Genomic DNA, 24,227 nt, shown 5'->3' with positions numbered 1-24,227 from the left:
TTCTCTGTGAACTGGAGTTTACTGGTTAATTTGGGAATTAGCTGGGTGGGCAGAGATTTGCTGGATGGGGTTTATCTGTTAGTTGGGGAATTGTCTGGATTTGGGGATGTCCCGTCGCTCAGACACCAGCTGCTCTCTTCCTTCGTCCCTTCTTTGCAGACGATGGGAAGTTGTCCTTGGAGGAATTCCAGCTCTTCTTTGCAGATGGTGTCCTCAACGAGACAGAACTGGAGGATCTCTTCCACACGATCGACTCTGACAACACCAAGTGAGCTGAGTCCCGGGCGCTGGAGCAGCGCACCCTGTGGGTCCAGGAGGAGGCACCTCTCTTCTCCCCCAGGGGTCATTCCCCTGTCCACTCCCCTGGAGGGGCAGGGGCCCTGCAGTCCCTCAACTCATTAATCCAGAAGTCAGAGGCCCCGCCGGCTGGGGCGATCCCGGGAGTGGGCAGATTGCTACTGCGTTGGCAAGTGGTCTTTTCTGAGCACACATGGCTAAGCAGAGAGAGACCCTAGATTTTGTAGAATATACACTGGATGGTGAAGGGACATTGATGGTCACGTCACCCTTCTGCTGACTCAGCCCAGTTCTCACCCAGCGCCTGGTACTTTTCCAGGCCCCAAAACTAACGCTGTCATCCTGACCTCACCAGATCCCATCTGAAACCAAACTAACCATATGCTAATCCTAACTCTCTTTTCTTTTAATTAGTTTACTTTCAATATTATTTTGTATGGTTTCAGGTGTACAGCATAGTGGTTAGACAATCATATAGTTCAGAGTGTTTGCCCCAATATTTCCAGTACCCACCTGGCACCATCCATAGTTATTGCAATATTATCAACTACATTCCCTGTGCTTTTTTTCCCCATAACTCTACTTCTTAATCTGAACACCACTTCTAACTCTATCTAATTAAACCTTTTCGTCAACTCAAGCATAACCCTAACCCACAGCTCAGAATTAACCAAAAACTCTTGCCCTAGCCCATCCTTGAATCAAGAGCAAATTCCATTCATGTGTACCCCAACCCTGCCCCAACCTTAATTCCACCTTTTCTCTTTCCTTGGGGTTCCCCAAGCAGGATGAGCCCCCTTCAGCCCACACTTTGGGGTGAGGTTCCTGGGGGGCTGCGTGGGGCAGATTTGATAAGTTGGGGTCTCCTGAGACAGGCTAGAGATGGTTGGAACAAGGAGCTGCCCCCAGGCTCATCTGCGAGGGACCCAGCACAGTGGTGGCCTGGAGCAGAGGTTGGGGCTGAGAGTGTCCTGGAGGCGGGGTACGGGGGGGGGGGGGGGCAGGTGTCAAGGTCCAGGGAAGCCACTTGAAACAAGCAGCTTCCTAGTGCAGACTCCAGAGAACGGCTTTGTGTCTGGATCCAGGCGAGGTTTCTGAGGCGTTCCTGCAGCCCCTGGGGAGCTTTGAAAGGGCTGAGGCTCGTTGGGTATCCCTTTCATTTGGTGCTTTTGTGTTGGGCCAGCTGGGTGGGGGGAGAGAGGTGCAGGTGTGAGCATTTAACCATGAGAGTGGTGACTGGGGAGCAGGGAGGACTCGCTGTTGACGAGGCCAGAATTCTCAAGACCTTTAGGAGAATTTTCTCCAGCATTCCCCAGAGTGGGAGCTGTAAACATTCGCTCCTGGGGATGCTAAGTAGGCTTTCTGTCCAAAACAGTTCACGCGGATCGGAAAGATCAGTGAAATGCTAATTTAAGCACAATTAAGCAGGCCTCCTTTCTGCAGGGCTTGTCGGAACCTTTCCTATGACATGCAAGTTAGGGAACCTCCAGGACAGCTTGCAAAGCCTCTGAACCCGATTTAATTGGCTATAGGAGCTTTTTCCCAGAAGCATCTGGTTGAACCTGGGTTGGGTGGAGCACACACTATTCTAGGCCAGTCCTCTCTCAGTGAAGGACCTGGAGCCCAGAAAGAGAAGGTTTCAGAACCTGCAGATGCTTGGGTCCCTGGGCGCCCACTGGGCACACTCCTCTGTCGCACCTGTGTTCCAAGGCTGCTCTACTGTCTGCGCCTGCGCGGCTGGTGCTGGTGCTCAGCCTCCTTCCAGGAAGGACAGGACCCTTCTCCATCCAGGCTGTAGGAAGGGCGTGCAGACCCTGGGCTAGGGTGAGAACAAGGGCCCTGGCCCAGGCCCCAGCAGGCAGGAATGCCTGGGGCCCGGTGTCACCTGAGAGTTGTTTTAGTCATGTCCCCCATTCCTTTCCCCTCCCTTTTCCTGGGCCTTGCCTTAGCCACATTTGTGGTCCCATCTGCTCATGATGCAGTCAGCAGACTTTGGGAGAGGAAACGGGGTGGGTGGGGTGGTGAGGGGGTCAGACAGACAGAGGTGCATACCATCCCTGCTCGGTCCTTTGGAGGGGTCGGTGCCACTTCCCCGCTGCACCCTCATCTGTGAAGTGGGGCTCATGGTGCCAGAGCATGGAATGAAGAGAGAGTACCAGCTGCATGGGCCATGCACGCTGTGGAGGGAGGGCAGGGGGATGGGACAGGCCAGCTTCTGAGTCCCCCTTGTTCTTTCTGTCTGCAGCCACGTGGACACCAAGGAGCTGTGTGGTAGGTACCCAGCTAGGCTATGCAGGGACCAAGAGGTGTGGGGAGATGGAATGGGGGACACAGATAGGATTGGGGAGAGGGGCAGAATCCTCCTATGACCGCTGACCTTTGCTCCCTCCTCCCCCAGACTACTTTGTGGACCACATGGGGGACTATGAGGACGTCTTGGCCTCCCTGGAGACCTTGAATCATTCTGTCCTGAAGGCCATGGGCTACACCAAGAAGGTCAGTAGGTGTGGGTGGTCCCGGGGGTCCAAGCTTTGTTTCAGATTTTTTCTGGGGCATCCATATCCAGCGGTGCCTGGATTTGTGATGACAAGTGTTGGGTGGGGCTGGCTCTGGGGTGGGCTTTGCTTCAGACACCTAGAGGGAGCTGTGCCCGAAGCAAAACTGTGAAGTGAGTAGAGCAGCTTGGTGAATGGCCTGCCCACCCAGTGTCTTGTATCAGGTTTGGAGGGTGAGACCCTTTCCCAGAATTGAGCGTGGCCCTGGGGTGGAGTCCTGCAAAGGGAGCAGCAGGCAGCCCCAGTCCTTCGGGTCCTCGGACAAGTTCGCAAGCCTGATCTGAGCCCTTCTCCCGCAGGGTTATGATAGGGGGAGGGGCGGAGGAGGGGCGGGTTCACCCATGTGACCTTGACCGAGGAATCCGAGGAATTGGAGGGTGTCTGCTATGAGAACACGAGTCCAGGCCTGAAGCTGTGAGCTGGGCAGTGGAACCATTAGGAAGCAGTTCAGGGACTCCCTGTGTGTCCCGGGGAGAGGCCTCTGATGTGGCTCCGCCTGCAGAGCTCTCCTCATTTGTGTTTTATGACCTGGAGGGGATCAGAAGGCAGGGAGATGGGCCAGGTTGGGGGTGCGCCTTCTCCATTGTAGCTCAGATGGGTGTAAGCTTCCCCCAAGCTTCGTTTCCCGCGTCTGAGTCTGTTCCCCCACTGGGCTGGTGGCTTGCAGAGGGGACAGGCGGTGTGTTCTTTCTGGAAGAGGCACAGTAAATTTCCAGACGACCTACGAGGGCCAGGATTAAATGCTCAGGTTAATCCTCACAGTAACCCAATGGGGGGCTGCTCTCACTTCCCCCATTGCGTAGCTATGGAAACAGAGGCTCAGAAGAGTGAACCCTACAGAGTCGTAGCCAGACAGCCATAACTGCTGGCTGAAACAAGAGGGGAAACTGAGTCAGAGACCTGCCAGGAGGTATTGAGCACAGCTTGGGACTTCAGGCCCGCCCAGGGTGACTAGAGTGTCAGTCAGTCAGGAGTAGGAGCAGCCTCTTGGGCACACTGACCAGAGCACACTGACCAAGGCAGGCAGGGAGGGAGCTGGGAGCGGGTCATGCTTTGAGCGACACCTACACACCCAAGAGCTTGCAGCGACCTGTGGGAGCTCAGAAAAGGCCAGCCCCATCTGCTGGGTGAGGACAGGGATCCAGGCTGATAAAGTCAGCCAGACCTGACTGAAGGACCCGGAGCCAGTCACTTCCTTTTCTGAGCCTCAGTTTCACCATCTGTGGAATGGGAGCATTGACTTTGTAGGATCCCTATGAGGACTGAATGAAGTAAGGACTCTAAGCTGCTTAGCATAGGGCCTAGCACAGAGCAAAGGTGACTAGTTTTTGTGATTAGGCTCCTGTTGTATGCCCAGGCAAAGGTAAGACCAGTTCTGTACATCTTTTCAAATGCTTCTCAGTTACTGCTCTGCAGTATATTAGACAATTCCTTTCTTCCCATGCCCCTAGATGGCTGAGCCCAACCCTGAGCCTCCACTACCCATATTCCCAGTGTCACGCCATTTTGAGTCTTGGTGTTTTAAAGTCTCTTTTAATAACACTTAAAACCGACTCCCCTTCGTTGTTCGTCCTGTAGACTTTGATATTTAAAAGTATCAAAGTGGGTGGTGGGTTACAGTGGAGCATGGGAAGACCCCAGGCTCTAGAATCTGCCACCCAGACAAGGATGTCAGCCCCAGGCCTGCTCCTGACAGTCTGCGTGAGGTGCACCGTATGCCCACATGGGGCTCCTCGTGATCGGAACCTCTGTGAGCCTCAGTTTTCTCACCTTTGAATGGGGCCACCGCTCAGCAGTGTTGTCGCTGCCGTTGATAATATTCGTAGTGGCTTCTTGGTCTTTGGGCATCACTCAGGGATGGGACCTCAGGCTCCACTCGGGAGAGGGTTTTACCGTCTGCGTGTGCGGTGTGGCCAGGGTGGGAGATTTCACTCTCAGAAATCACGCACTTTTGCTCGGTGCAGCCTTTGGAGCGTTTTTAATGATGGTGGTGACAGCAGGTTGTTGCCGTGGTGACTGGCATTTCTTTGTCTTGCGTATTTTCTAACCAGATTTGTGTGTAGAAATGCAGCCCATTGATTATTCCAGATGCATCTCTTGCATCCGTGATTTTAGTCGATACGCTTGCTTTTGCTGCTGGGCGATCAAGCATCGGCTGTGAACTACGGCAGTTCCCGTCTTCATTTCTGATGTGTCCCTCCTCTTCCTCCATCGTGTAGTGTCCTCTCGCATTTGCCCGAGGTCCTAAAATGTCGTAACGGTGCTAAGTCAGGCGTCCTTGTTTTGCTTCTGATTTTCAAGTGCCTCTCTCTAGCATGTCTCCACTAATTACAATATTAACACCGGCTCTTATTTTAGGATCCCCTTCAGCCTGTTCAGAAATTATTTTTGCATTCCCTTTGTTAAATTTTGTCTTCGGAGGTGGTGGTGAACTTTTTCAAATGCCTTTGTGGTCTTTAAAAATGCTCGTCTGAGCCTCCTGAAGCTGTTGACAGGGTGGATCCTATTATTAGGCCGCCCCCTCGAGCAGCCCTGGCTTCCTGGGGAGGCCGCCGGGCCGCGGAGCCACTCCAGCCGAGCGCTCTGCCTGCCTCTGTCGGGACCTGAGAACCGGTGATAGTTCGGGAATGGATTGTAGTGGCTTTGAATATTTTCTGTGTGTGAGTCAGTTTCTCTAACAGAATTATTTTTCTGGTTAAAAAGTAGAATTTATCTCTGAGGCTCAGGTCAAGGTACTGAACAGGGGAGGGGATTATTGTAATAGTTAAGGTCAATCCTAGTTTTAAATTTTTTACTTTTGATGGCCATCTTAGTATAGTTTTCAAAACTATCACGGACACGATCAGTTTTATGATCAGTTATGCGTCGTGGGTTCTTAGGATTTAAAAAAAAATCCAAAACATTGACGCAAAACGGGCACTTCATGCAGATTAAGTTGAGTAACACATCTGTTATAGCTCAGTTCTTGTTTTAACGTTTGTCCTATTTTGCCACATTTAAAAAACTTACATTTGACAGAGTTTCCCCGGGTTTCATTAGTCGTTTTAATAACCAGCCCCGATGCATGTATTTAAATTGCACAATGCTTTCTACTGTGCTCACAGTTTTTAGCATTATTGCCTCCCCTCCCGTGTCCTTAGGCTTGTTGCTGTTTTCGCATGTGAAATGCTTTCCTCATTATTTCTTACCCCTCGCGTGGAATCCTTTCTCACTTACATTCTACCTGGAATGTGATCCTGCAGCTCACCTGGTTCCTCTCAAATTTGGTGGCAGAATCTTCGCACAGACTTAAAGTCTTTGGTTTGCAGGTGCCTCCAGCTGGGTCTCATTTAGTGAGATCTGGGGCTGGGGCTTTACAAGGGGAAATCAGGCTGCTTTTCTTTGTTAGGATCTGTCTGGTCTGACGACTGCCCTCATCTTTTACGCTTCCTTCGTCTCTGACCTTTTACCTTCCGATGATCTGCCTTGTTTATAGCATCGATGATGATTTTGAAGGTGAACATTCTAGTTTTCATTTCACTAGTGACTTCTAAAACATACGTTGTTAATGTTTATAATTCTTAAAAAACTTTTTTAATCCCCACCTGAAGATATGTTTTTATTGATTTTTAGAGAGTGGCGGGGGCAGGGGGGAGAAACATAGATCAGTTGCCTCCCGTATGTGTCCTGTTTGGGGATCGAACCTGGAACCTAGCCATGTGTCCTGACTGGAGATGGGACCCACAACCTTTTGGTGTATGGGACGACTCTCCAATCAACTGAGCCACCTGGCCAGGACTATAATTCTGTTTTTAAACCTAGCTAATAAAAATACTTCCTGTTCTCTTTTGTGGAATTAAAGAGTTTTTTTTGTTATTTTTCCAGACTTTCACACTCCATTGACTTAATCCAGTATAATTAAAATTTAATGGCTAGTGATTAATGCTTTTACTTCCTGACTTCTGTAACCTCATTGCTTCATTTGGGCGATCACCACCGCTTCCACTTTCCCATTCCAGAATTCTCTCACTCAGCCTAGGTGCCTGGGGAGAAATTCCTAGGCATTCTTTGCAGGGAAGGTGCTCATCTGATAGAAGTTCATAGATTTGCAGATTTCTGGGTATCTCCCTATTACACTGCAAACAAGGAACTTGTCCACGTGATGCAAAATTCCTAGATCTGGCCCTTTCCCTGTGGATTCTGCGGAGCTGGTCTCAGCCGAGGCGGAGATATTGGAGGAAATGTAAGAGCTGCGTTTTTACTCCTTTGAAAATAGCTTGTCTTTTTGGAATTCAACTAACCAGTTACACTTATTGACCCCTGACCAGACACACCCTCAGTCACTGATCGGGGTGCTTCTAACCCACCTCCTTTAGCTGATTTTCCCGCCTGACGGCTTCTAGCAGCCTTTCTCTTTGTTTACACTTTTTACCATGGGTCCTGTTCATTTTCGGCCACTCGTTTGTCCAGAGCCCATTGATCACTGGATTTGTGTGAGTTCACTTGTCTGCCAGGAAGGTAATCGATCTTTGCAGTGCGCCGGGCTACCAGGAGCTCCCATACTTTCCGCCCCGGATTCGTCCTGTTGGGGCCTCTCCCCGGCGCGCCTAGTCCGGCGGGCACTCCTCTTCCCCGCTCCCCGCCCTGCCTCTGTTTCTCCTTTGTGTGATTATTGTTAGTTATGGATGGATGGTTAGTTAGTGATGGATGGTTTCGTGCGCTTCCCTTGTTTCTCTTTGCCGTGTGGAGACCGGGCAGGATCCTGGGTCCCCTGGGGCGGGTGGCTCTGGACGGTCAGGCTGGCGGAGGAGGCGGGGAGCAGCGCAGGGTTCTGGGGACCAGCGTCTCCCAACACGACGTCATTTTGGTTGTTACCGTCCCCGGGTGACCCGGCTGAGCCAGGGCGCCCTCCCTTCCGCTCTAAAGCCTTTTCCGGTCAAAAGAAACTCAGCCGGTTCCGGGAACCTTACGAAGTGTCTTTGCTGCAGGCTCTTAACAAAAGGGGAGAGTCCGCCTCACACCTCAGAGCAAAACTGGCGGAAAATTCTCTTCATCTTTTCCCCAGAGTTGTCTCCTGGCGGCCTCTGTCTCCCCCCTCAGTTTCCCCGGGTTTCCCTCGCCCTTCCCTCTGAGCACTGAGTCAGGCTCGTTCTTTGGGGGCGAGTGTAAGCTCTGTGGGTGCTTTCGCTTCTCACCTGTCATTTCTCTTAGAGCCGCGTGAAGGCCCCGGAGCCCAGAGGGTCCTCCTCGGGGGAGGAGGGGGAGAGGAGGCTGGGAGGTCATCCTTCCTACACGTCATCCCTGTCAGCAACATCAGGAACAACCCCACTAACCACCGTCACCACCACCACCGTCACCGTCACCACCACCGTCACCATTACCATTCCATCATCATCACCATCATTACCACTGTTGTCACCACCATCACCACCACCATCACCACCACCATTACCAGCAGCATTGCCACTGTCACTATCACCGTCATCACCACCATCACCACCATCTTCATTAATGTCACCACCACCACCATCACATCACCATCTTGATCATAGCAGCTACTGTTTGAGTATTTGCTACGAGACAGGCCCTGTGCTGAGCATTTTATAAACATTTTGTCATTTAATCCTCACTGTGACCTTGTAAGATAGCTGCTACGGTGACTGCTGGGACGGCTGTAGAGGCCACAGAGCTAGCAAGTGGCGAAGCCAGGGCTCAGACCTGGGTCTCGCAGTGCACAGCCCCTGCCTTGATCCAGGAGCCGAAGGCAGTAGTGGAGCGGGGTTCCCTCTTCCCACTATAAAGCCAAGACATGGACCCCAGGTGTCCCCACAACTCTGCCAGATCCCACACCCAAGTTCCCCCCCTTTAACCCTTTGCGCCCCTTCTCTTCTCCCCACAGGTGTATGAGGGAGGAAGCAACGTGGACCAGTTTGTGACCCGCTTCCTCCTGAAGGAGACGGCCAGTCAGATCCAGTCGCTGCTGAGCTCTGTGGAGAGTGCGGTGGAGGCCATTGAAGAGCAGACCAGCCAGATCCGGTGCGTCCAGGGGACCTTGCAGGGTCACACGGGGGTGTGCCGTGACGCGCCCACTTGCTACTTGGGGTAGGGATGTTTGTGTACTGGAGAGCTGGGTGGCCTTGGGCAAGCCGCTGTACCTCTCTGTGCCTCTATTTCCACAGCTGTAAAATGGGGACAGTTATATACTCACCTCCTGAGTGCTTGTGAGAACGGGATGCGATCATCTGTGCTTAGAAGAACGCCTGGTGTGCGTGCGGCACATCCGCACAATGCACACGTACAGTGACGGCTCTTTCCTGGACTCTAGCCAGTTTGCCACATCCCCGCATCGCTCACATCGTTGTTTACCCAGGACCGTTCTGTTGCTTGACTTCTGTTGTTGTTGTTAATCCTTGCCCAAGGATATTTTTCCTTTGATTTTTAGAGTGGGAGAAAGGGGGAGAGAGAAACATCGATCTGGGAGAGACACGTTAGTTGGTTGCCTTCTGCACGTGGGACTGAACCTACAACCCAGGTACGTGCCCTTGACCGGAAATCGAACCCATGACCCTTTGGTGCAGGGTGTCCATGCTCTAGCCACTGAGCCACACCAGCCGGGGCTGCGTCACTTATTTTTGAAAATGGGAAATAAATTTTGGAAACTGTACGTGGTTACCATAATTAGAAAACAGGCGTCACGTGCTGTGAACGAAGTCACTGTAAAACAGTCCCTTTTGTCAGCTGGAATCCCGAGGCCTACTCCCTCTTTGTGAGGGACTGGGACACCCTCCCAAGGCATTGAGAACAGAGTGGCGCCCCATCCCTTTCTCAGAATTAGAAGAGAAGTGAAATGGAGCGATTTTCTCACCGTGTTGTTTAGTGTTATTTAAGGCCTTGTTTGCATGCATTTGAAGCCATAGAAAAGCTTCTGGGTTCCCCCCTCTTTGCTGGGGACACTGTGGAGGTGGTGAGCCTGGTGTCTAGAGAGGAACAGTTCTCCTTCTGGCTTGGCAGCGCCAGTTCTGGGGGGCCAAGAGCCCTCGCGTTTACTGTCCCAAGGTGTTCTCTTTGCCTGTTCTTTCCAGAACAGCTAATGTACCCAGCGTAAAGGGGAAACAAAGACATCCAGAAAGACAGGAGCAAAAGCCAGGTGTCTGGGCTCAAGATTACTGATCCTTGGACTTCTGTGTGTCTGCAGGTTTCTCAGGCAGAGGCCTGGCCTGGCAGAGTGTGGGCTGCTGTGAAGTCGGGGTTGGAGTGTGTGATTTTTTTTTTTTTGGTTGGTGAGGGGCTGGTCCCAGTTAGATGTGGTTGCAAAGCTGCTCAATGATACTGTTCCTAAAATGTGTTTGCTTTGAGCACCTGCAGCCAGATCGCCTGGGAAGTGGGAAGCACAGGCTCCTGGGGCCCCAGCCATGCCCACGGGATTGGGATCCCTGGGAGCTGAGCCCAGAACTCTGCATTGGTGATTGGTCCTGTGATTCTGAGGGTCCCCAAAGTTAGCCATAGTTCTGGAAGCTGACACCGAGATTTCCTTCCTTTTTTGTCACTATCCTGATTAAAAATTTGGCTGGTTTTGCCCTGGCCGGTTTGGCTGAGTGGTTAGAGCATCAGCCCAGGGACCAAAGGGTCGCAGATTCGACGCACAGTCAAGGGCATGTACCGCAGTTGCAGGCACGTGTGGGAGGCAACCAATCAATGTGTCTCTCTCACATCCATGTCTCTCTGCCCTTCCCTCCTTCCCTCCCACGCTCTCTAAAAATCAATGGAAAAATTTCGAGCCTAGGACTAAAAAATATATAAATAAAATAAAACTTGCTGTTTTTATCCTGCTATAGAACAGATAAGACAGCTGCAATTTTTGTAGCCCATCTCCTGCACTTTGCTCGTTTCATCACCCCCACCCCCACATTGGGACCTTACTTTGGGATGTTGGTGGTGGGGATGATACGTCTCGGAGACACATCTGCTCCACACTCACTCTCATCTCAAACCACCCCAACTCTCAGCTTTTTCGGTTCCCCCAGGCTGCAAGTCCCCTTAGGCCACCCTGTTTCCCAGCCCCCAGGGATGTCATGGTCCAGGCACAAGCCTCTGGTTCAAACCCCGCCCGCCACCCCAGGGACTCCCGCTGCTGCCGTTCAGGGTCTGAGGGCCACATTTAATTTGCTGCTTGTTTGTAGAGCTGCCAGGATTGACACGTCAGAGACTCTGCCAGTCTTTCTGGTTCTGCGGGGAAGTGGGGTTTGCCCTCTGCACAGGGGGCTTGTGAGCTTGCAGGTTCACAAATACCAGAATGCACATGGCAGCGCTGCCCAAAGGTGGAAGAGCGTGGGGACCGCGTGTGTCGACATGGCACACGGGAGTGTTTGTGTGTGTTGTATGTGGACATGCATGTCAGTGCGTGTTTGTGTGCCTATGCTGAGTTTTCCAGCATTTCTTTGCATGTAGGTGTTCAGACATTCACCGAGCATTGGTGGAGTCTCTGCTGTTGTGCCAGGCACTTGGCGAGCTGTGTGTGCCTGTCTGCCAGGGCTGTGCACGTGTGGGCACATCAGTGTGCATGGTGGGGTGGGGACAGGTGATCAGACCTGGCCCCTCTCTCTAGGACCTGGACCTAGCTGGGGTCAGGATCACAGGTGTCACTGTCCTCTCATATGCCTACTCGCAACCACGTCTTTTTTTTTTTTTTAAATCCTCACCTGAGGATATTTTTTCCATTGTTTTTCAGAGAGAGTGGAAGGGGGAGAGAGAGAGAGAAACATTGATGTGAGAGATACACGTTGATTGGTTGCCTCCCACACACACCCCAACTGGGGCTGGGGATCAAGCCTGCAACTGAGGTATATGCCCTTGGCCAGAATCGAACCCGGGACCGTTCAGTCCTCAGGCCAGTGCTCTAACTACTGAGCCAAACCGGCTAGGGCTCAACCAACGTCTTAAGGCTCCCTTTTCAGACAGAGTACAGACCCAGCCCCCCAACCCCACAGGGCACCAAACTGGCTCCTAGTGTAGCAGGCAGGGGTGGGGAGGGAAACTGTGAGCCATTGGGTGGGGGCAGGGGCTTGGAACTGAACCTGCTGGAAACAGGGCCTGGGATGAGTTCAGATCCTGACTCGGCCCCTCAGGCTGCATGGTTGTGGCCAAGTCGCCCACCTGTGGGCCTGGTTTCCTCCTCTAGGAAACAAAGGCCGTGAGGCCCACTTCACAGGACAGGCTCCATGGAGTAAACTGCACGTCAGCCCACCGTGGGTGCTCAGTGTTTGCCAAAGCTGCCACAGAGGGCCAGGGCCCTGCGCCCTCTCTCACAGTGTTTCTCCCACTTCCACTGCAGCCAGAACCATGGCAGATCCGGCCCTGGCATGGTGCAGACCTGGTATGGAAGCCCCCCTGTCCCCTACACCCCCAGCCACAAGCTTATGGCCACGGAACAAGAGAGGAGCGTGCATTCTGGTGAGAGCATGTGGTGGCCCAGGCTGGGGGGCATTGCGTGGGGGTCCTGGGAGGAGTTCTGGCAGTGGCCCAGATGGCGCCTGGGCCTCCGAGTGGGGCTGGAACTGTGAGGGAGGGGGCAGGTTGGGCCCCTGGGGAGGCTGGAGGTTCCCCTCCCCGAGGCCTGGCCCTGCCCAACATCAGTGTCTCTGTTCCTCTTTCCCAGTGACCTCAGACCCCAAGGAGGAGGGCCTGGAAGCCCAGATCAGCCGTTTAGCAGAGCTAATAGGACGGCTGGAGAGCAAGGTAAGGTCGCTGAGCCCCCACGTCCATCCCTCTCCTCTCCCCAGTCCTCAGGGAGGGCTGGGTTAGGCTGGGAGTTGGGGCCAGAAGTCAGGGAGCCTTGGAAAGGTCTCACCCAGGGGAGTGTGGAAATGGGGACCATGATGTGGACAGACCCTGGAACTGTGTCCATTGTACAGGCTTAAGGAGAGGAACCTGGGGGAAGAAGGAGCTGTGAGGGAGGGGCGGCCGGCCAGGAGGGGCATCTCAAGGGCAGATAGTAGTCGGCAGCATCATGGATGACAAGGGGACAGAGCTTCGAGGGGCTGTAAGGGGGCCTGGGCAGGGAGAGCCAAGACACAGCATGACGGTGAGGGGTGGGGACGTCCCAGGAGACCTGAGTGGCCAGCAGCGTGCAGTCTTTTAAGTTCCACATGGCACGTCCACAGATCATAGAAGATGACCCAGCCTTTAGGGAATCATGTTTTCAGGGACTGGCTCATGACCCAGTAGGTACTCACCGGAAGGCTGTCTCAGTTTCCCGGGGCTGCCGTTACACTAACCATACTCAGGCGGGGGGCTTTAACATTCATTCCCTCCCTGCTCAAGGCTAGAAGTCTGAGATGAGGCTGTGGGCAGGGCCGCTTTCTTCTGAGGCCTCTTTGTCTTGTAGACAGCTGTCTTCCCTGTCTCCTCACATGGTGTTCCCTCTGTGTCTGTGTCCTAATCTCCGCCTCTTCTAAGGATATCTCCAGTCATACTGGATTAGGGCCCACCCCTGTGACCTCATTTTAACTGAAATACCTCTTCAGAGGCCCCATTGGCCCTTCAATTGGGGGAAGACACAATTCAGCCTATACAGGTTGCCTTAAGGTTTACCACAGGACTCAGGTATCAGACTGGCCTGCTTGAATCCTGGCCGTACCACTTAATAGCTGTGTGATCTCAGGCCAGTGACTTACCCTCTCTTAGCCTCAGAAACCTCCTCTAATAGAGAAAAAAATCAGAATAGTACCCCTCACAGGGTGGTTGTGAGGTGTAAATAAAATGATCTCTTAATGGCTTAGCACAGAGCCTGCTGTGAAGTTAGCATTTAACATTAGCAATGTTCACAATTATTACTAGACATTCTGGTGCTAAAAACTATACAGATGCACACACCATACCCGGCTACCTACAACCAAGTATCTCAGAGCCCTGGGTTACAGCAATTTTACATTTCTCCAACTTTTCTGAATTTCTTACATCTTTTGCAAAAGGGCAAAAAAAAAAAAAAAAGTCCTTTGATGGGTTTGGGGGTTGGTTCTGAGGTATTCGTGGGGGCAGGGGGAGGCCATGGGGACGGGAGGCCAGGCCAAGACTGGGGGCAGTTGGAGGGGAGGGGCAGGCATCCCACCTGCGGGGCTGAGGCCCAGGTGGGATCTACTCCCCCTAGAGCGGCTGGTGGGTGGGAGCGGTTCTGTGGACCCGGTGGCCCGGTTGTCATAACAACTCCACGGGCGCCCTCAGGGGGAGGCTCTTTGAAGTTTATTTTTAGCGCCCCGGTCGCCTTAACAACGAGCTGACTGGTAACCGAGGAGCACCTGGGTGTCCTGGAGACGGGGCGGGACCCTACTTGCTGGCCTCGGATTGGCCCAGGCCCGGAGCAGGGGCCAATCCAGGGCCCTCGCTGGGCCCCGCCCTCTGTGGGCCAACCTGAGCCGCTCCAGGCTCTACCTGCTGGGCCTGGAGCCCAGAGCGCTGGGGCTGCCAGCCTGGGAGAGGGTCGGGAGGGCCTGGGAGACCCTGCACGTCCCCCACCCTCCCCTCCTCCTCCTCCGTGTGGCCCTGCCAGCGGAGAGCAGCCATGAGAACCAGTTACAACCCCTGCCCTCTAGGAGCCCACTTGCATGGTTGTAGAACAGAGGAAACAGACTTGGCCCTGGCAGCACACCCTGGCTGCTTACCTAGCAGGTTTACACTGTTTCCTGGGAACGTCACTACCCCTCCAGGCCCAGTGGTGTAATTTACAGGGTCTAGTGCAAAATGAGCATGCAGGGCCCCTTGTTCAATTATTAATTTTAAGGTGGTGACTGCACAGGTCACAGGCCAACAGATCTACCAGTCTATTTCTTTAAAAACCAGTGATGGGCCACATGCGTGCTCTATGCGAGAGGAAAGACCTGGGTGTGTGATCGCCCCAGGGACACAGGCTGGACAGGAATAGGTGTGAGGTGGCATTTATTGGGGTGCCCAAGTTAAAGGGAGAACCAGGATTCTGTGTCAGGAGGAGAGGGGCCCCAAGTTCAAACCCAGGCTCAGCATCTAACCAGCTTTTGTGGCCTTTGCTGTCTGCTGAAACAGTGCCCACTGAGCGTGCATGAGATGCTGGGGCCTGTTCTGGACACCAGCACACGGTCATAAACAGTGCACTGGCTCCTGCTCTCCTGGGGCAGCACCTACCTCAGAGAGTCTGGAAAGTTACATAAAATGCATATATAAATCATTTAGCCCAGGGCCTGTGGAAGGCCAGTGAAAACAGATACCCCATTCAGACCCTTAGATTCAAGGGGTGTTGGGTTGAGATTGGGGGTGATTTGTAAGTTGGTGAGGAATCTCAGGGCAGTTATGGCAAAAGCCCAGCATCTTGAATTTAGGATTCTTGAATCTCAATTGCTGCCCCTCCCAGGACGCCCCCCCACCCCCACCCCGGCGCCAAGAAAAAATGGAGCCACCTTCACGGCTTCTGCAGTAGGTCGGCTTGGTCTCTGTGGCTCCCAGGGCCCCTAGATGCCAGGGCCAGAAGGGATCTCTGCCACTTCCTATGATTGGTCTCCCAGCCTGGCTTCCTGGGTCCCCCCTGAGCCAGCACTGTGCATGGAAGGTGGACTGAGGCCTGGCCCCTGGGAGCTCCCACTAGCTTCGGGTACTTCCGAGCCCCTGGGACCTTGGTGTAGAGGGGCTGGAGCTCAGTGGTGGCCCTAGGTACTCTGGTGTCATTGTGGTGGTCCTGGAGGCCTCCCTGATGGAGGTGGCTTTTGTCTCCATCACTTTATGCTTTGTTGTTTCAGGCCCTCTGGTTTGACCTGCAGCAGCGCCTCTCAGATGAAGAAGGGACCAACATGGTGAGGCCTCCCTTCCCTTCTGGTGGCCCCATCCCTGCTTGAGCCCAGGACTCAAGATGCAGGTGGCACAATGGCCCTGCCACCCCATCCCAGGGACCACCCTGTGGGCAGATGTAGCCCCAGCACTTGGTCACCCTCACCTTCCACAGTGTTCTTTGAGACACCAGGGCTTTGATAAAAAAGATTGGCCTGGAACCAAGTGATCAACAGGACAGTGACATCAAAACACTCATTCGATCAGAACTGAGTTTTGCTTGTCACTGATTTGTTGTGTCTCAGCCCTAAATGCCTTGCGGGCAGCTCTGGACCTCTGTAGAGCCTTTTAAACACCCTTGTCTGTTTTTCAGCATTTGTGGGGCTACTACCTGCATTGGGCTGTTTAAGTTCTTGTTCTCTTTTAGCCAGTATTCATGTGTACAAATGAAGTGTGTACACCGTTTGTTTTTTTTAATATTTTTATTTTGACCAAATTGTCCTGTCCTCTCTGGAGGGAGGTCTGGGGAGGCTGGGTCTTGGGCTGTACGCATGGGGCTGTGCGCATGGGGAAGAGAGCTGTCAGGGAGTCTGAAGGGGCTCACTCACTCTGTGGCCCCACAGCATCTGCAGCTGGTCCGGCAGGAGATGGCCGTGTGCCCTGAGCAGCTGAGCGAGTTCCTGGACTCCCTGCGACAGTACCTGCGGGGCACCGCTGGAGCCAGGAACTGCTTCCAGTGAGTGAGCTGCTGGGCTGGGTGGTAGTGCAGAGCTCTGAGGAGTGGAGCGGCTGCACGTGCACTGAGGCCTGAGCAGAATCGGAGCAAGGGCAGTGTGGGTGCCCTGTGTGGAGGAGGAGCAAGGGCGCTGTGTTTAAGAAGGAAGCTGCTGTTGTGTCTGGACAAAGGGGCGGGGACGAGGGTGAGGGCCAGGGCTGGCGGGCAGGGCCCACTCACCTGTGCCCTGCTCATCTGGAGTACAGTGGACCGTACTGGAGGTGTGTAAGCAGGAGTGAGACACGGTCTGGTATCCTTTTTGTGCAGGAGGAGGCCAGAGTGAGGCCCTGTGGTCACCCAGGGAGGGGGCTTGGCCTGGGGGGATATGGTTAGAGCTGGGATCTGTTTTTGACGACAGCTGGCTGACCTGCTGGCGGCTGGGAGAAGGTTGTGGAAAGAGGAGACAAGGCAGAATCTGAGATTGTCTGGCTTCAGAAACTTGATCAAGGCTGGTGTTGTGTACTGACCTAGAGGAGTCAGGGAGGTCAGGCATGCTGGTGTAGGGGAGTCACACAGGCCATTTGGGCCACATTAAATTTGAGATGCCAGGCAAGGTACCACCATAGGAGTGTGCAGATCCTGGCAGAGGCCGGGCTGGGGAGTGGTGGGTGTGCAGATGGCACCTAAAGCCATACCAGCTGCATACTTACTGCAGGGGAGAAAGGGGACCAGGGCTAGGTGGAGTGGAGTGGTGAGGGGCCCAGCCCCCCTCCTCTGCACACGGGCATACTCAGTAGGGCTTCACACTGTTCTCCCTATACCCTATGCCTGCTTGCTGTCTTCCTTCCCTTTCAGACCCCCCCCCCAAAAAAAACAATCTGCCTTTTCCCATGAGCAAATGCAGTCACCACAATTGCTTTCATCTTGCTGCAGTTACCAAACTGCTCCAAGTGACCTTTGTCACAGAGAAAGCGCCTTCTGGATCTGGCAGAGGGCCATGGCTATATCTGATTAGAGGGCGGCACGCATCCCCAATCCCTCATCCTCTCATCGAATTACGAGCCCTCAGCTCCACCTGTAATTTTAGCTGGAGCATAATGAACTAATGATACTATTAGCGGCCTTGTTTCCCTGCTTCTATCCTGATGGCAAAACCTGGAACTGCCTGTAATTATACAGCAGCCGCCACCCATGACAGAGCTCCCCTCGAGGACTGCTCGGGGTTCTGTTCTGCTGAGCACGTGAAAAGAGAAGCAGCTGGGAGAGCGGGCAGGAGGCCAGAGTGGGCAGCGTTAGAGATGATGTAACTTGGAGGTCAGCCCTCAGTCCCCCAGGTCTGCCACATTCTTGGAAGCACCCCTTTGCTTCCTGTTAGCCCCAATCCTATTTAAAACAAGGTGAGTGGCCTGCTGCCGTCACACAGGTAATGCAGGAGTGACCTGGGACCAGCAGGACCACTGACCCAGGGCGAGGCCCTGCCCCAGCCTCAGTTGGCCAATTCTGACTCACAGGATAGTTTTAAGGATTAGATGAGATGATGATTATGAAGGAGACAGTGACAAGAGAAAATGAATATTCAGCCTTTAAAATACTTCATAATAATTCATTCAACAAACATGTATTGGCTACTGTCTGGGGCCTGGCCTTGCTCTGGGGGCACCCTGTCCAGATTCGTTTGAGGGCAGTGGTGACAGAAGGGATGGGGGAACCCAGTGTGGGCAGGACCACTCACTGACCCGTCCCTCCCCTTGCAGCATCGCCGCTGGGAGGCTCTCGGACGGCTTCACCTTCGTGGTATACGAGTTCTGGGAGACAGAGGAGGAATGGAAGAGGTAAGCATGGCCATGTCCACTCACGCCAGGCCTGCAGCAGTTGGTGGGGTGATGGAAATCGGGGAGGTGGGGCTGCCCCAGCCCCTTTCCGTGTCCCAGATGGTGTGAGAGGGAATGAGGGGGAAGAGAGGGGAGGGTAATAATGTGCCCAGGTTCCAGCAGCATCCACCACCCAGAATGCTGGCCTCATGGGCAGATGTGCCCTGGAGCCAGTGGGAAGCATGTCTCAGCTTGGAGTGTGAGCCTGATCCCACTCAGCTGGGCCCTGAATCCAGGGCCCTGGCCTTGAGGGCTGAGGCCGCTCTTGTTTGAAAACTGCATAAAAATCCAGAAAAGTTATCTCACTAGGGACTCTCACTGGGAGGCAAGAAATAGGCCGTTCTTCCCCCCAAACCTGCCACTCACTCTCAGGGGCCCCAGCGATCACCTCCCTGGGGCCTGACCACCTTACCTTCATATGCTGGCACTGAGCCCCTAGCTTGGCTGACTGGTGGTTAAGCCTCCACCACAGCCTGAGCACCCAAGGGCCCACCGGTGTCTCCCTGGGTTACAGGCACCTGCAGAGCCCCGTGTGCAAGGCGTTCCGGCACGTCAAGGTGGACACACTGAGCCAGCCAGAGGCCCTCTCCAGGATCTCAGTGCCAGGTAGAGGGTGGTAGGAAGAGGCCTGGAGCAGCAGGGGGGTGCCACCAGTCCCTGGTTCCCCACAGGAGCAGCCACCACCGCCAGGCACAGATGGCTGAGTTGAAGGAAGGACAAGGCCCCAATCTTCCAATGACCCTTTATTTTGCTTCCTTAGCTGCCAGGAACTATAGTCCCCAAGTGAGTGCTCAACATCAGTGCCAGGTGTGCAGACAGGGTCCTAGAGCTGAGGGGGCTGGGGCCAGAGTGTCAGGACAGGGCCAAAGACACATGTTGGCCCTACAACCTCAGAACAACAGGAAGGGTTGCAGGAACAAGGCATAAGACAAGACCAAAGGCGAGGTCATGGGGAAGGTGGGCCCAGAGCCCGTGTGTAGGGAGTCTGTTCCAGTGGCCCAGAAAGTGCCCCCCAGTCCAGAGCAGGCCCCCACCCGTACACAGCCCAACTGACATCCCCTCCCCAGGGATGATTCACCACCAGGATAGCCAGCAAGCACCTGTGCACCCCACAAAGAGCCCAAAGCCTTGCTTTGTGTGCCCCCCCAGCCTCCTCTCTGCACTGGAGACCAGCCTGGGACACACAGGGTTGGCCCTGGATGAAGGAAGGGATATGCTGGCAGGGCTGCTCTCCTGCCCTGAGCACGTGTGTTTCAAGGGTGCAGGGGAGGTCTGCGCCTCACTGCAGCCCCCATGGGGAAGCGGCTACCGGTCCCCAACAACCTTCTCTGCTTCACATGTCTCTCTCTCCTGCCCCATCACTAGCTGCCTGGTGCACGGTGGGCCGAGACTGACCAGCTCCCCAACGCCCTACGGATGATCCTGGCACCCTGCTCTCTCTCCTTATGAAGGACATCCCTTCTTTTCTAGAAACTTTGGTATATGAGCTGTCTTTTTCATATACTTCCAAACAAGAATGTATTTTCCCACTGTTAGACATGAAGGCGAACCCCCTTCCCCAGCATCCCCACACCTCCCACCCTTGTTGGCAGAGCAGCTCTGAGCTGCTGCGGCCCTGCTGAAGCCAGAGCCTGTGGTGATGGTGACAGGGAGGGTTCCTGGAGCCAGCTCCCTTACCCGAATCCAATGGCCATGCATGTCCAGCCCCCACCACACCCACCTACTCTGGCCTCAGCAAGACTCACTCCGCCACAGGCACCCCACCTCTCCCTCCATCTCCCCCATTCCTGTCTACATTCCTCTACCTGATAGGAGCCAAGACCCTGTAGTGCCCAACTAGGCCTGTGCCAAGTCTGCACGCGGCAGTAGAGCCCACATAGCCAGTGCCACATTAGGCAAACAGCTGCCGCAACAAGCACCAAATAAACTCCAGTTGGAAACAGTCGCATGGCCTGTGTTTCTACTTCCCATTCTCTAGCTGATAACAGCCAGAGGAGTGACGCTGTCGGGATGCATGGGGCCCCTTATTAGCCATGAAACCTGGACCAAGTCACCCAGGGCCTCAGTTTTCTTAGCTGAGAAATAGAGGTAATAATCAACGCAGTGCATGTTTTGATAAATAAGTTTGTTCCTCTTACAAACCTCAGGGTTCTCAAGACCACACTCAGTTTCAGTAATTCACTGGAAGGACTCATCGAAGCCATGATGCTTGTGGTCACGGGTCATGGCAGCGAAAGGGTACCGACCAAAAGCAGCAAAGGGAAGAGGCAGGCGCACGAGTCAGGTCCAGGAGATCCCAGGTGCAGGGCCCAAAGCTGTCCCCTCCCAGTGGAGTGGTACAGAAAGCACTTCTGTCCCAGCACTAATGGGTGACATTTTGCACAAAGTATTGCCAACCAGGGACACTCACCAGAACCTCGATGATGAGAGTTTTCATTGGGGTTGGTCATGTAGACACAGCTGACCTTGACCTCCAGTTCCTCTGAAGGTCGGGCTGATACCTTAAGGCCCAGGGTCCTAGAGGTCACCTCCCAGGAGCTGAGCACAAAGGCCAGACCTCTGGGCACAGTTCGTCTTCCTGCACACCTGTCAAGGAGCTCTTCCAACAGGACAGGAGACAAGCCCCTGGACGTGAAATAATAGTTAAGTACTATTCTGGAACCATTGTGACATCCCCCCTTCTATTTCCCTGTCCTGGTTACCAGGAAAGATGTCATACACAAAAATCTCAAGGGACAAAGAAGGCGAGAGCCTTGGGTACCTCTCCTAAGGTACAATGGGGGGGGGGGGCAGTGGGGGACATTTACTAAGAGCAGTAGTACATGAGGGAGGAGGAGACAGGCCCTAAAACAGGGTAGCTGTGTTGGCCCAGTGGGAGCCCTGGGTAGGCTGGACCCAGGTTGTGCGTCTTTCTACCTCCTGCTCTGAGCCTGGAGCAGCCAGCCTGTGAAACGTGGCAGTTTACGCCATCAAACTGGGCGAGGTTCTGCCCACACTGCCCTGCCTCCTCCGGCTGCCTAGAACCTTGACGTTCCTGCTCACCAAGGCAGATCCCTCCAGCCTTGGTCCTGCCACTTGTGCAATACCAGTAAAACAATGTGGGCTTGTAGGAAGAGTAAAACGCACATTCAGGTTCCAGCTGTGCATCTCTGGGCCTGCTTTCCTTGCAGCCAGCCTCTCAGAACCTCTTCCTCGTCTGTAAAGTGGGGAGAAGACCCCTACTTTGAAGATCAGGAACTGCCTGGCTCATGAGACCACTGCACGGGGTCCTGCTGAGGCATCAGCAAGCTCACCCAGCCCACCTCACCCCAAAGCTGGTACTGTTTACATCAGCCCAGCTATTTAAAAAGTACTCTTTACAGGGGCTGAGACTCTTTGGGGTGCAGCTGAGGAACACCACCAGCTGGTGTTACACTTCTGCCACACATCACACCGCCTGCCTGAGCTCCCCCCACATTGTAGCCTCTCTGCTGACTGCAGCCCACAAGCAACTTAGGGCCTCCTTGATTCTGAGTGGGTGGAAACGAGCTCTGAAGAGAACAAATTTCAACCTTAAAAGGTAGGAGAGCTCCCACTTAATGTATACTACAGAGGCAGGCACTAGGAAGGCGCTGTCTCACTCAGTGCTGCCTGTGCCATCCTGTGATCGGCTGGTGGGGAAATGAACACAGAGAGGGCAAGTAACTCACCAGAGGTCACACAGCAAGTAGCACCACTTATATCCAAACCCAGAGCTATCACCCTCCAGCCATGTGTCCTGACCCCTGCGCCACACAGCATAGATACGTGGGGAAAAACAGCTCCAGGTTAATACATTAAAATCCCAGTCAGTTTCCTCTAACAGTTAAAAGGCAGAATTACTGTATGACTCAGCTGTTCCACTCCTGGGTATGTCTGTATGTACTAAGCCCAAAAGAATTGAAAAGACATATTGAAGCAAATGCGCACAAATGTTCATGACAGCACGATTCTCAATGGCCAAAAGGCTGAAACAACCCAAATGCCTACCAACTGGTGATGGAGAAACAAAATGTGCTCCATCCACACAATGGAATACTATTCAGCCATGAAAAGGAAGGAAGCTCTGACACGTTGCAACGTGGATGAGCCTTGAAAACATTATTCTGAATGAAAGGAGCCAGTCACAATGGACATTATATGATCCCATTCATACAAAACGTCTAGAGTAGTTAAACTGACAGAAACAGAGGGACTCTTGGTTGCCGGAGGCTGGGGAAAGAGGAAGTGGGGAGTGACTGCTAATGGGTACGTGGCTTCTTTGGGATGGTGAAAATGTTTTGGGACCAGATGCAGGTGGTGGTTACACAACACTGAGAATACACTAAATGCCACTGGATGGTGCACTAAAATGGTCATGCTTTTTCTCATCTGTGACTCTCTGTGAATGGTCCCAGCACAGCCCCAGCCTTCCTGGCCAGCACCCCGGCACTTGTAGGAAACACACGGGGTACAACTAATAAATGACTGACTACCCATTCTCACTGCCAGCACCTGGGTGATAAATGCCCCATTAAAGCAATTCTGCCCCGACACATGTCCTTGTCCAAGAGGACGTCATGGCCACTAAACACAGGCTCTGGCAGATGAAGTGGGGCTGGGCGCAAGGGTCCTGTTTCCCTCTCACTGGGTCAGAGTCTACACCTGCAACCACAACTCCTCGCCTCCACCAGCAGCCAGGGTGGAGGAGGGAAGAGGGCCCATCCCTGCCCGTGGACTCAGGCACACCGGTTCCCACCCCCTTGGCCACTCCAGGAGTGGAGTGAGAAGTGGAAAGGAAATGGAAGAGGGAATATAACCAAAATCGGCCCCAATTCTAACTTTCTACCTCTCAGGACAGGCAGCCTTGATTTTTCCAAGCCTCAGTTGCCTCACCTGTAAAATGGACTATTTGAAAGCATTATAGTAAGTCAAAGAAGCCAGACACAAAGGCCACATAGTGTATGAACCCATTTACAGGAGATGCTAAGAAGATAAATCCACAGAGACAGAGCAAATTAGTGGTTACAGGGACTGAGGGGAGGGGGAATGGGGAGTGACTGCAGACAGGTGCAGGGTTTCTTTGGGGGTGATGGACTGGAATTCCATACTGGTGATGGCTATACAACTCTGTGTGTTGACTAACGCCCACTAAACTATACACTTTAAAAGGGTGAATTTTTTGGTATTTGAATTCTGTCTCAAAAAAGATAATAATGCAGGTGCACAAGCTGGAAAAAACAAAAACCAGTTCTATCACCACCAACCTCACACATAACAAAGAGAACCTACCCTGAGGGAAATGTCCTGGAGACTTCAGCTCCCCTGGCACCACTGGCTTCTACCAGACGTCTGAGGTGGAGGAAGAATGGCCTGAATCGAGAAACATGCAGGACGTCCTGGGCCTGTGCAGGGTCAGTGCCAGCAAGCACAGCAACATGGGGGAGCAGCTGGACCCCTGTGCACCTCTCCACCCCCATCTCTTCTCCCCTACCCTGGCCCCAGGGCAGACCCTTGCTCCCTCATTTTTAGCCGCAGGTGGGACTCCTCGTTGCAGAGTTGGTTTGGGGTTGGGAGGGTACTATGGAGAGAACAGTCTGCTTGGCTTCCAGGCTATTCGGGTCCAGCCAGTGGAGGGAACGGGGGCTCTCTTCAGGGTACCCCCATTGGATCATGGGCCAGGTGCAAGGTGTGTGGCATTCATCTTGGGCGTCGCCTGGTCATGGGCAGGATTTCTGCATTCCCTGTGCCCAGGCTGAGGATCAGCCTGAGTCTCCCTCCATCCCCAATGGATACCCCCTGAAATCCCTTCTGGGGCTCTCATCCACTGCGCACTACCCTCACCCTCACCCCATATCTTTGATCCCGGCACCCCACAGCAGGGCTCTCGGGATCTCGGGCCCATGAGTTGAACTATGTATCCCAGAAATATTAAGTTCAATCCCAACCTCTGGAACCTGTGGATGTAACCTTATTTGGAAACAGGATCTTTGCACACCCTAATTGAGTAACGATGAGGTCATA

At 53.6% G+C, this 24,227-nt stretch overlaps 1 protein-coding gene across 2 annotated transcripts in view; it reads left to right on the top strand.

Annotated features, from left to right (window-relative positions):
* NECAB2 (N-terminal EF-hand calcium binding protein 2) overlaps positions 1–20,166 on the top strand; it is a 28,197-nt gene extending 8,031 nt beyond the window's left edge. The window contains exons 3-13 of one of the 2 annotated variants that reach the window (XM_016197525.2): positions 160–268; positions 2,543–2,568; positions 2,696–2,793; positions 8,731–8,867; positions 12,163–12,281; positions 12,487–12,566; positions 15,593–15,646; positions 16,244–16,356; positions 18,090–18,167; positions 18,721–18,812; positions 19,572–20,166. In XM_016197525.2, the coding sequence (XP_016053011.2) occupies positions 160–268; positions 2,543–2,568; positions 2,696–2,793; positions 8,731–8,867; positions 12,163–12,281; positions 12,487–12,566; positions 15,593–15,646; positions 16,244–16,356; positions 18,090–18,167; positions 18,721–18,812; positions 19,572–19,600 (935 nt within the window). In that variant the 3' untranslated portion in view covers positions 19,601–20,166. The remainder of the gene's footprint in view (positions 1–159; positions 269–2,542; positions 2,569–2,695; positions 2,794–8,730; positions 8,868–12,162; positions 12,282–12,486; positions 12,567–15,592; positions 15,647–16,243; positions 16,357–18,089; positions 18,168–18,720; positions 18,813–19,571) is intronic. The other variant, XM_087827525.1, reaches the window with a different exon arrangement.
* Positions 20,167–24,227: the final 4,061 nt, after the last annotated feature.

This window comes from Miniopterus natalensis, chromosome 18 (genome assembly GCF_054644295.1).
Source record: "Miniopterus natalensis isolate mMinNat1 chromosome 18, mMinNat1.hap1, whole genome shotgun sequence".
NCBI lineage: Eukaryota > Metazoa > Chordata > Mammalia > Chiroptera > Miniopteridae > Miniopterus > Miniopterus natalensis.
This window is presented reverse-complemented; position numbering and strand designations above follow the sequence as displayed.